Here is a 12,251-nt window from a genome sequence, read left to right as displayed (position 1 = left end):
TTTTTTTAGTTAAGGTTTTTTAAAATTAGTAGATTTAAGGAAATATTGCTTAAATATGAGTTTTATTTACATTGCTGTTAATATACAATGCAATATTGAAAATTAAAACTAGTGGTTTTTTAACTAACTTTTACAAGATAGAAAAATTTTATAAAATACATTGATCCATCTATTCTAACAGGAAATTCAGAGCAATTTAAGTTTGAGAAAAAAGCTTATCTAATAGAAACTTATTTAATAGAAAAAATAATGTTTATAGTATCAAAATAAACACTAAAGTTATTGTCTGGATTTATAATTTTTATCACCAACTTAAATTTATATCCAACTCCAAGAATTTACTCCAACACCAAAGTAAAAAGCTTTAAATTAATTTACATCATATTTTATGCTTTAAGAACTGCTTAAATTCCGTATTTAAATGACATCTATTAAATTCAGTCAAGTTTGCATTTGAATTCCAAACAAATTCAGAGTTTGGACAATTTATTAACAAGTAATAATTTTTTTCTTTCGTATGATATAAATCCGACACCTGCAAATTAGTCCATTTAATTTGAACTTATTATTTTCAGTTTTTTATAAAACAAACTGTTTTTGATAGATCATGGTGTACCAAATATTTGATATAAAATTTGATTGTTTTAAGTTTAACTTATATTTTATGTGAATTTCTCCTAGAAATTTCTGCTCATTTTTTATGATCAGTATAATGGAATCGCCCAATTTCACAATTATCATACATTATTCACATTATGGAATTGTGTAATAAAAATGACACTCTATAGTTGTAAAGTTATATTTTCATTTGAACTTAGTGGAAATTTTTGAAATTTTTTTTTTCTTACTATCTGAAAATTAGCTATGTGTCATTATTTCTTTCTATAAAATTAAACTGTATTAAAAGATTTATTCATGATTCATGTAAAATTATTGTTAGAAATTTTTTGTAATAATTGCCATTTTTTGTAATAATTGTGATGACAAAGAAAAATAATTTATATAACCAAATTACTTACTTCCATAAATTTTCTCCCACTTCTTTTTGTACAGAAATTAAATGGAGAAATACTAACGTAACTTTATTTTTTCAGTATCTGAAATTTTTTAGCTAAAGCCCTGAAACAAACCCAGTAGACATTATTTCAGGGGGTGAAACCCAGAAAGCATTTAATATTTGAAAAATTGTCAATAATTTTTATGTTTTAAAAATAATTTCACGTGGACATAATCAAAATTTTTTTAACAATTCTGTACTGGGATGCCCTGGAGGGCAGTGTGCACAACTATTAGGGGTGCTAAAAGGTATATATACGAAGCAAATTTGAAAATTTAATTTTTGAGTTCTTATAGTTATTATACTATTTCCCATTAGCGGAAAAAAGCAGTGTGGGAGGAAACATAACTAAGATTGAAGACTAAGTTTAAAATAGAAAACAAAATTTATTCATTTCAACAATTAATTAAAAATTTATTCGTGATATACTGGCTGATACTATTAACTACTTATTTGTCCTCCGACATCCTGTTAGTTAATCTACCGTAAAGAGTATGACCAGTCTAAAAAGGGAAAAAACAAAGAGAAGATTGTTTGGAAAACATCTTATATTCTGAGTAGCGAACCTCCCGTATGTTCTAGACAAGTGTCGATCACTGACATGCTGAGAGTTGATTCACCGCCTTCCAGCTTCACAGCAACGTGAAGAATTACGCCATTCCCTATCCATGTGGGTCGAAACGTAAACAAACATCCTTAGCATAAGGTGTTGAAATTAATTCAATATTCTATTGAAATGAACTTGAAATATTCCTCATAGGAAAATTACTTAAATAATTGAGAATTACTTAATATAGGTGATGGGATTTACATATTAATTGTCAACAGATACAGTTTTTAAATTAATTTCAAGTTATTCAAATTTTGAAATAAATTAAGTACAAATAAACAAATTGCAGATTAAAATTGAAATTATGACAAAAGAAGCAATGATTCCTTAGAACAATTTTCGAATTTTTTTTCTTTCAAATGCACCCATAAATTTTCTTTTATAGGGATCTGTAAAATCTTTACTAAACATTTATAATTTTTTTTTTAAAGAAATGAAAAACTTTAATAAGCATTAATACTACAGTGGAGAACCGATTATCCGGAATGATTGGGACCATCGCTATTCCAGAAAACTGATTTTTCTTGTTTTTTGAATTGCTACAAAATGCCATTTTTTTATTGTTTATGAAACCCAACTAAAAAAACTAATACGGTGTAACGTCCCATATCCGGATGTCCTTTTCCCGGAAGGGTCGATTTCCCGGACACTTTTTACAATCAAAATAAACAAACATCTCTCCATCTTCCCCCTTCCTAAAAAAAAGAAGAAAAAAAAGGTCTTTTGACACATTTTCTCTTTTTCTAGCTTGCACTGAACCTCTGATTTATGCATCGAACCCATAAATCACCAGAAAGGGGAAGTGAAGATCTACCAAGACCATTGAGTGACCGTTAGTGACGCTCCTCCCTTGGAATGTAGGAAAAAGAGGGAGATTTGTTTTCAAAAGACCGCAACTGAGTCCCCTCCCTCCTTTCCCATGCAGGTGGCTAGTAAAAGAGGCATTACCTGGAACCTTTTTATTAAAAGAAGAAATACTGTGGAAAAGGGTAAGCGGGTCAAGCGTTAAGGTGGAGGGGGAGTCAATGGAAAATTTGAATAGGTCTAAAAGGATACACATCCGTGAGAAACAAAACATTCGTTCTTCCCCATACCATGTAATATTTAGGAGGCGGGGGAAAAAGGGGGTAACATTCTTTCTTAAGCAGATTCTTTCAGCCATAGAAGAAAAAATAAAGATAACCCAATCAGCGTGCCCCGCCTTTATGCTTGATAGTGATAGTGACATTTCACTTAGTGAATTTCTGGGCTGTTCTCATGTTTTTCCAAAATGTTGTGTAAGTGTTAAAAAAATAATTTATTGGTTAAAATTGAATTTATTTAGGATGTTCAAGCCATCAAACAAACAAGCATAAAAAACTAAAGCATGTTTATTTGAAGCTTTTTAGCAAACGTAACATTTTTCAAAAAAGGTGTAATTTTTTCAATTTAAAGTAGGATATACAAATGAATGATATTTAATAATTTTTTTTTTAAATGTATGCTGTTTCTATTACAGTACAGAACCCATTATCCGGAAATCAGAAAACCGGAAAACCAAAAAACCGGAGCGAAATTCGATAAATTTTCCCGCAACTTTTAAAAAAAAAATTTTTTTTCCTCATAAGGTTTTAGGATTTTTCTTTCTTTTTTGAAAGATGTTTACCTTACTATCATTTCAGAAATAATCATTAGTGTATTACCTTATCGTTTTTTCTTATTTTTAAGATTATTTCCAAAAAAATTTTTTTTTCAGTTGGGTTTAACAATAAAAAAACGGCTTTTTGTAGCGATTCAGAAAACCGGAAAAATCAGTTATCCGGAATAGCGATAGTCACGATCGTTCCGGATTATCGGTTCTCTACTGTATTATTACAATAAGCAACTTTTCTGCACTGAAGCGTTCTGGTATTTAAAACTTTTGTTTTTCCGATCCATTCTAATGGTCACTGTTAATTTTGTGAGTTTGTTCAAAATTAAACCATCTTGTTTTTTCATTTTTTTTTCATTGATATTTTTGTGCATCGTTAATTAATGCAATTCTTTATGCATGTTTATTTGTCTCTCTCTATTCCCCGTGATAATTTATGAAGAAAACCTCAAATTCCTTTTAGGTTATTTGTTCATTATTTCCATGTGCATACATTTTTCTTTTGTATGGCTAGTAAAAGCTTTAACAGGGTTGCCACTCTACAGGGAGAACAGAGAAAACCTGGAAAGTATATAGAATTTAAAAATCACCAAATTTAACAGGGAATTAAGAGTTTTTCTTTACAAACTGTGAAAACTTAGGAAATTTGTTTTTCTTTACAAACTGTGAAAACACAGGAAATTTGTTTTTATTTTTGTCTTTTGAAAAATGGTGTCTACTCGAAGTGTCTATGGGATATTTAAGAAAGATATTTCAACCATACTAAACTATTTCATTTACTATAGTATTATTTAAGTTTGTTCAGCTGTGTGTGTTTTTCCAGCAATTAAAACTAGTATAGTTAGCCCAATATAGCTTATGCAAGAGCACAGTGATTGTGTTTTCTCTTAATACAGTCAGACCTTGATATAAGGTCACCCTAACGGACATCGCAAAAGTGACCTTATAAGCGGGTTGACCTTTTAACCGATTCATTAGCAGTTCGTAACTAAACATGTAAATAGTACACATTATGATTTTTTAAAAATGGTAATACAAACGAAAATGATCAACCATAAATTAAATATTTAAGTCAATAAATTTTAACAGAATTCGTAAAGAATTAAAGAAAGTTAAATTTTTAAAAAAAGTTGAGTTTAAAATAAAGCTGTTTACAAATTTCTTCAAAGTGTACATATATACATTACATCTTACCTCATTTAAAATAATCATATATGCAGGTCTGTCGCTCTTTTGGCTTTATTTTTCGATTTTTTTTGTTTTCTAGATTTTGTAACTTCTCAAAATATTTCTTAGCTCCCTCATGGTTTACAAAAAAATTTCATATGACATTTATTGCATTGAAGGCTTCCGCATAGGTTACAGCTACAGTCTCAGGATCACTGTCATTGTCCTCACTGTCCACAACTTGTGAAACAATTTCAGAAATTGTAGCTTCAGAAGTGGTGGTAATTTCCTCATCAATCATACCATATTCAGCCTCCCCTTCAATTGCATGACCACGATTTTTCAGATCTTCCACAGAACAAATAGAGGAATATCGTCTTCTCCGTCGGTGCCGTCATCCACGATATTCAAAGAACTCACAAAACCAGCATGACGAAAACTATTTGCTATGCATTTGGTGGACACCGTGTTCCAACTTTTGTACACATAGAAAATAGCATCCAAGACAGTAAAGTGAAATTCCTTTTTTTGATTGATGGCAGCGATTAAGTCCTTCAGGAGGAGCTGACAATAGTTCACTTTTAGGTTTTGAATAACTCCTTGATCCAATGGTTGGAGAACGCTAGTCACATTGGGAGGCAAGAAATCAAGCTCAATTGAGGCTAACTGAGAGTTGTTGGTATGAGCTGTGCAATTGTCTGCTATGAAAACAACTTTTCGCTTCTTCTTCACAAACTGCCTGTCTAAACGTTGTATTGATTTCTCCTAAATGGTGACGGTCATCCACCCTTTTTTTTAGCATCGTGATCCACAGTTAAAGTTTTCACGTTTTTAAAGCAACGTGGCTTTCGGAATTTACCAATTACAAGAGGTCTCAATTTTTCAGCGCCATCCATATTGACCCCTAAAAATACTGTAAGTCTTTCTTTACTTTTTTCCTACCTACACATTTTTAATATTTTAATGCTAGAGTTTTTTGAGGTAAGACCCGGAAAAAAAAGACCACATTTGTCGATGTTGAATACATCGCATGGCTTATACCGTTTCAAAATGTCATCTTCTAACACAGATTTCTTTTAGTCATTCAAAACAGTTTCGTCAACACCTCCAGCTTCACTGCATACTGTCTTGAAAGTTAAATCATGTCTTACTTTAAATCTCTGAATCCATTCATTGCTCACCATAAAATTAGGTTCTCCCAATTCTGCTGCTATTTGCAGCTTATTCTTTCAATACTGAACACAATATCGGCACATTTTGTGCTTTAGCCATTTATATCCATTGGAGAATGGCTTCTTCAATTTTCTCATAAGGGGAAAAATGCATCTTTTTTCTTTTCCTATTTCCATTGTGATGAGAAGACAGAATATTGTTTAAGGTGGTGCGTTGTAAGTCACATTCTTCGGCAAAATGTGCTTTCTATAAATTTGAATTTTCAAAATCTTCAGCGATTTTTTCTTTCTCTGATAGAGTCAACATCTTTCCCTTTGCCAACATGATGACACGATGAGAGAGGTGCAAATGAAATTCTTTCCTCTGGTCTGGTCAGCAAATGCTCACGTGACACCCAATAGGAAAACTTGTCCTTTGTTCTCATCCGAACAGCGAAAGCCCCCCCCCTCCCTGGAAGTGTGGACAGAGATGAGCAATTACTGGCAGCGAAGGCGGGAGAAAATTATCTGCGAACTGGGGAGTGGAAACTCTTTCCAGGTCCAGGTGTGGCTGCAATATTTTCCTAGAACTCGAGATGGATAATTGCCTTGTAAGGAAGTTAAATAGGCTTTTGTAGAAAAGAGCTCCCCTCCCCTCAGATAAAAATGCCCTTATAAACCAGAGGATGCCAAAGTGGTCTATATAGACCTCCAGGGGTCTATTTAACAAAAGCAGGGGTCGATCTGAATACAGCCAGGGGTACAGCCAGCAACAAAACTATAGCACACTTAGTATTTTTTTACGAAAATTACAAAATTTTTGAAAATATTGTTTTAATCTGATGTGTGTCTTTAACTGTTCTTAAGAATAACAATTTTGTATGAAATAAGTTTAATTTCCAGTTAGTAGTAAACAGCAATATAACAACATTCTTGCTGTTTACTACTAACTTGAAATTAAATTAAACTACACACATCAAATTAAAATAATATCTTTACAAATTTTGCGATTTTCGTAAATACGCTTTTTAAAAATTTAACAATGAGCAAATTTTGGACAAATATAAATATAATGCAAAAATATGTAAAACTTTACGAAATAGCTCAGCCATTTATGCTAGTATTTCTAAGTTCCCATATGGTTGAAGCCTGTTTCAGTCGCGTAAATTCAATCTTAACTAAGCACAGAAATAAATTAAATGTGGAGTTTCGAGTGGATTTAAGATTAAAACTGACCAATTTTTGAACCCAATATAGCGAAACTAGCAACAAAAAAAAAAACACCAGGCACACCCATCTCATTGATTAAGAAGCAATACATCTGTAGTTACTTCACTTATTATTTCTACTTATTTATAATTACTTATTATTTAATAAATATTAAGGTATTTAAATTTCAACATTAATATATTTTTCATAAAACTATTGTTACACAATGTACTATTACTTTAATAAATGTGTAAAATCAGATAATAAATGTACAAACACAGTATCTAATAGAGTTTTATTGTAATTAGCAGAAAATTAATTTTATGGGCGTCGATGGAGATTTCGAAAAATTATGTAGGGATCGATGATCAAAAAAGTTTGGCGACCCATGTTATACACGATAACGATTTTTGAAATTTGACCATATATCCGATAATCTGTAACAAAGAATTCCTATCCAGTGAGCCAGGACTTTGGAAAAGTGACCTTATATGCAGATGACCTTATATCGAGGTCTGACTGTACATTGTGTATAACATGTACAGGGAAAACATGTATTTTTTTTTCCAAATTTGAGTGGCATCCCTGTTTTAAATAAAATTATATCATTCCATTCCCCACAAAGTAAAACATTTACTTATAAATTGTTTGATATTTTCTTTATTTAATATTTCTAATAATGTCATTTTGTATTGATTAATTTCATTTTCAATTGTATGTAAACAAAGCCATTTATTTATTTTTACTTAGTGATTCCACCATTCATTATGAATTATCTTGATAGGAAAGGTGTTATCAGGGTATGTATGGAAAGATTTCTTTATTATAGTATTTTTTTTACAATATTGTATTTAAAGAAACAAATATTATTTAAGTTATTTAAAAATAAATAACATGATTCACTGTTCATCAATATTTTATCAAGAGTTTCATTTGAGTTCAAATCTGATTTCATTTTTTTGTGATTTTGTACGAAACTAGTAACTAAAGATAAAATAATTATAATCTATCTTTAATAATAATGCAACTAATTATATTGCATGAACTTCTTTAAAATCAAGTTTATAAGTATTTCTCTTACAAAATTTCAACAATGGTTAATGTCTTTGACATGATTTTAAAGAAAGAAATACTCAAGTGAAATTTTTTTTAAAGAAAAATATAATTTTTGAGTTTCTTTTTTAAGCAAATATTCATTATTTTAACTTCAATTTAAAAGAGTTTTAAATTTTTTTTCAAAATTAAAATCTTAACAAATAAAAATGAAAAATTTTAAACTTGGATTGGATACATGCTAATAATCTGAAATTGCTTAACACTACCTTTAATCAGTGTCACTATACTCCCTTATCCTTACATTTTTTTGCAATATATACAGGAATATAATTTTTATTCTTGCAAAGAATAAAATTATATTGGTCAATTTGCTAAAAATGATTTCAATTGCATCGAATCACTTCTCACAGATTACTTTGGCTCTTAATATTTTATATAAATTTTATATCTCAAAATAACTCAATAAGTATGCTATCTGAGCTCTGAGAGAAACAAATCATTTTTGGAGCACTTGTTGACATATTTCCTATACAGATTTGAAGTATGTTTTCATATGTTATCTTGTGGCAGTGCTGCCAACTTTCCAAACTAGCTATCATTACTCAGATATTCAATAACACAGATGCAGTTAGCTTTTTACAAAATTTAAATTAGCGCAATTTTAAGGTGTGTATTATGGTGAATTTTTTTAAACATGGGGGAGGTTTTTTTCGCATTCAGTCTGACCTGATATTTTTTACTTTATTTGAAATAAAAAGTTACAAAATGGACATAAAATATTTAAGTATTATTTCTAATATTAATCATGAAATTTTTTGTAGCAAAAAATAATTACACAAATGAAACTTCTTATATGTCAAAATTAGTTTTGAAATTTTATGGAATTAACTAGTGCAAATCTTATAAATAAAAAAGACTTATTTTAAACATTACCAAATCAACATGTACAAATGTTTAATTAATGGCAGGCTAGAGAAATAGCCTTGGATCACGGCAGGAAATTCATGGTTTCATACGCCATAGAGAGTTGTGGGTACAGCAAGTAAACAGATTTTGTTAGATAATTAATGATTTCTTATCTAAAACAATGTTTTTAATTTATAACACTGTTAATTGATGAAAATTAGATTAAAGCAACTTATCACACAATAATTTAACAGAATATAATTTATTCTTGTAATTTTAATATATATTCTATGAAAATCGCAATAAAATCAACAAATTGTGACTCACTATTTAAATATTGTTGAGATCTGATTGGTTCTCAAAATATTCTTGAAGATTTTTATATTGTGATTTGCAGCAAAATAATCAAGTTTTGACAATTTCTGAGCAGCCGCTCGCAGAAACTAAAAAAAAAAAAAGTCAGAGAAAGGAACCAACTTGAAAGCTATAACTCTTAGCTCCCCGCGGACAAACCTCTGAATGCTTTTTTAATTGCAAGTTTATAATCCATTTAGTGCCTAGGTGACCGTAGTTGGCGCAATAAACTAAGATACAGAAATATCTCTGTTCCTCTTTTTAACTTCCTAAAAATATTTGTATCTACTTGCTAACTTTTCTTCATTCTGCATAAACAAAACTTAAAATAGACCATATTGTTCTTTATTTTTCATCTGCAGTAATTTTCTAAGCAATACAAATAACGATGTATCAAAAACTTGCATATCAGTCAATATTCAAAATATGTAAATATAGTTGTTTAACACTTTATTTTACAATATTTTATGTTTTAAACATGAAATTTTATTTTAAGATAGTATTCACTAAATTTTAAATGCTCTGAAATGTTAAGGTTTTAAGAGAGCTAAACGTAGTCGATCATAATTTTAAAAATTATTTTGACATGCCTAACTTGTTAACATACACGTATTTTTTATCTTGGTCATTGTTGCAGAAAAATCTTTTTCTCCAACTAACTGAACATTATTTTATAAGCATATTTTAAACTCCCTTCTAAACAAACTTCAATGCTTACTATTTATAGTTTGATGAGGCGTTTCAACATGTTAGTTTACTATGCATGAAATACTCATTGTCATATTGAACACTATTTTTAATGTTAACTAAGTTCATTAGAGACATGATCATTAAATCAGTACTCAATTTTTTGATTAATACATAGGTCTAAATTATTGAGCACTGTGAATATTTTTACGACATAATCTCTAAAACATCACATTTTGATTCTTTGTCTAGCTGATTTATAACTGAAGGAAATACTCAATCTATGATATTTATTTAATATTTTATATAACTATGTATTACTTGTTTTTTTGTTTTATAAAAACTGATTTTGGTTTTATACTAAATTATAAATACATTTGAAGTGACTACAGTCGCTGGTACTAGCATGAATTTTGTATTGGGTAAGATTAATAAAATTAGTAAAAATATAGCAATTTAAAATTCAGTGCTGCTATATAGGAAAAGAAAAACACTTTACGAGTAATAATATTCAGAAAAACGTTAAAAACACTTACTAAGAATAAGAAAAGAAGTTTATAAAAAAATCAAAAAATAATGCAGTGGAGAACAGATTATCCGGAACTATCGGGACCATCGCTATTCCAGATAACTGATTTTTCTGGTTTTCTGAATCGCTACAACTGCCATTTTTTTATTATTTATGAAACTCGACTAAAAAAAATTTATTTAGAAATAGTCTTAAAAAGAAAAAAGAACGGTAAAGCATTATACATAAGTTTAATAAGATTAAAAGGAGAAAAATTTATGAAATAAAAAATACATACAGGCTTAATATAAAATAAACAAAAAAGGTAAAATGAAAAAAAAAAGTATCAGCACTTTAAAAAAAAAAGAAAAACTCATCTATTTTGTTGATAAAATTTGATTTTTGTTGCATGAACAACTGCTGAATGGTTTTTGCTTCATCCCCTTAATCAGTTCTTTCTTCAACTTGATACATCAATCGCTCGAAATAAAGGGTGTTCATCCTCCTCGTTGCTTTCTTCTACTTCGTAGTTGTCAGCGTCAGGATGCAAAACCATCCACTCCATTTTTTACTTCATTATTTACAAATGAAAATGGAAAAATTGCAAGCATTTCTTTTCCTTTCTATGAAAAACATCGTTTGAATATAATTCTGGATGGAAAAAAAATCTTTCGAAAATTCCTGGAGAATAGTAAAATAAATTTTTTTACTTCACTATTCTTTATTTTTCAATATTCTCAAATGAGAAGAAAGAACTTGTGAGCATTTTTTCCCCCTCCTATGCGCGAGAAAGACATAATTTGAGTATAATTCTGGATTTAAAAAAAAACAAAACAATCTTTTGAAAATTCCTGGAGAAAAGAAAAATAAATTTTTTACTTCATTATTCGATATTATTCATTATTCTTGAATGAGAAAAGGAAAATCGCAAGCATTTCTTTCCAATCGCAAATAAGGCATCTTTTCAATATAATTCTAAGGAAAAAATATTTCATAAATTTCTGCAGAAGAGAAATTTAAATTTTTTTTACTTCCCAAAGGAAACTTCTTTCTGCAAAAACTCCCTAACACTCTGCGACAATATTGTCATGTTTCTGGCACATGATTATTAAATAAGAGTCTAACTTGTGTCTGAACATTTTGTTAAAACATTAATCGAAATCAGAAGGGAAAACTATGTATCACAATCTTATTCCTTATTAAGCTGAGCGATTTTATTTCTCCTCTGCTCCAGTTAAACATAAATTGGCAAGCAGACACAGAAGCTGACATAAAAAATAAAATTTATGTTCTACCAAGTTCAGTTCCCTCCTCACACCCATTCAAAATGACTGATTTGATAAACAGGCGTAGTTGCAATACTTGACCTTGAGTCATTATTTTTTTCCTTGGCTGTCACTATGTTCAAAGGGGGAATAGCAAAATGACGGATATTTTCTTAAAAAATAAGAAAAAGCAGGAAAGAACAGGAAAAAAAGAAGGGGTATAGAAATATTAAGAAAAATAGGAGTTCTGCAGTCCCTGTAGGGAGTACTTTAAGAGATTTCTAAGAATCAAAGAAGACAAAATAAGTATTTGTTTTAACTCTCCTGGACTAAGCAATTAACAGACATGAAGACTGTAACTGTGAGAAGCTGATAGTAGTGACTCCCCCTGCTTAAGGGTCAGATGATAAGAAAACAGGTGTTCAATGAGTCACCCTTTCTCATTAAGCTATGATTGAAAAGAGACATTTAGTACACTGGTGTGCAAAACTTAACCAACAAGTGCGTTTTTTGTCATAACTCTACAAGAAATCATCCGATTGACATGAAATTTGAATATGATGTACTTATTTTGTACTTAAACGATGGTAAAAGAATAATGGCGCAGAAATGAATATAAAGCCTAAAGTAGGGTATAATAAAATTAGATAA

The 12,251-nt window shown here is 29.7% G+C and overlaps 1 protein-coding gene across 6 annotated transcripts in view; it reads left to right on the top strand.

Annotated features, from left to right (window-relative positions):
* LOC107453001 (Sideroflexin-1-3) overlaps window positions 1-12,251 on the top strand; it is a 96,289-nt gene that overhangs the window by 66,380 nt on the left and 17,658 nt on the right. For all 6 annotated transcript variants that reach the window (XM_043052512.2, XM_071187834.1, XM_021147140.3 and 3 more), the window contains one exon: window positions 7,575-7,624. In XM_043052512.2, the coding sequence (XP_042908446.1) occupies window positions 7,575-7,624 (50 nt within the window). The remainder of the gene's footprint in view (window positions 1-7,574; window positions 7,625-12,251) is intronic.

Source organism: Parasteatoda tepidariorum, chromosome X1 (assembly GCF_043381705.1).
Source record: "Parasteatoda tepidariorum isolate YZ-2023 chromosome X1, CAS_Ptep_4.0, whole genome shotgun sequence".
Lineage (NCBI taxonomy): Eukaryota > Metazoa > Arthropoda > Arachnida > Araneae > Theridiidae > Parasteatoda > Parasteatoda tepidariorum.
This window is presented reverse-complemented; position numbering and strand designations above follow the sequence as displayed.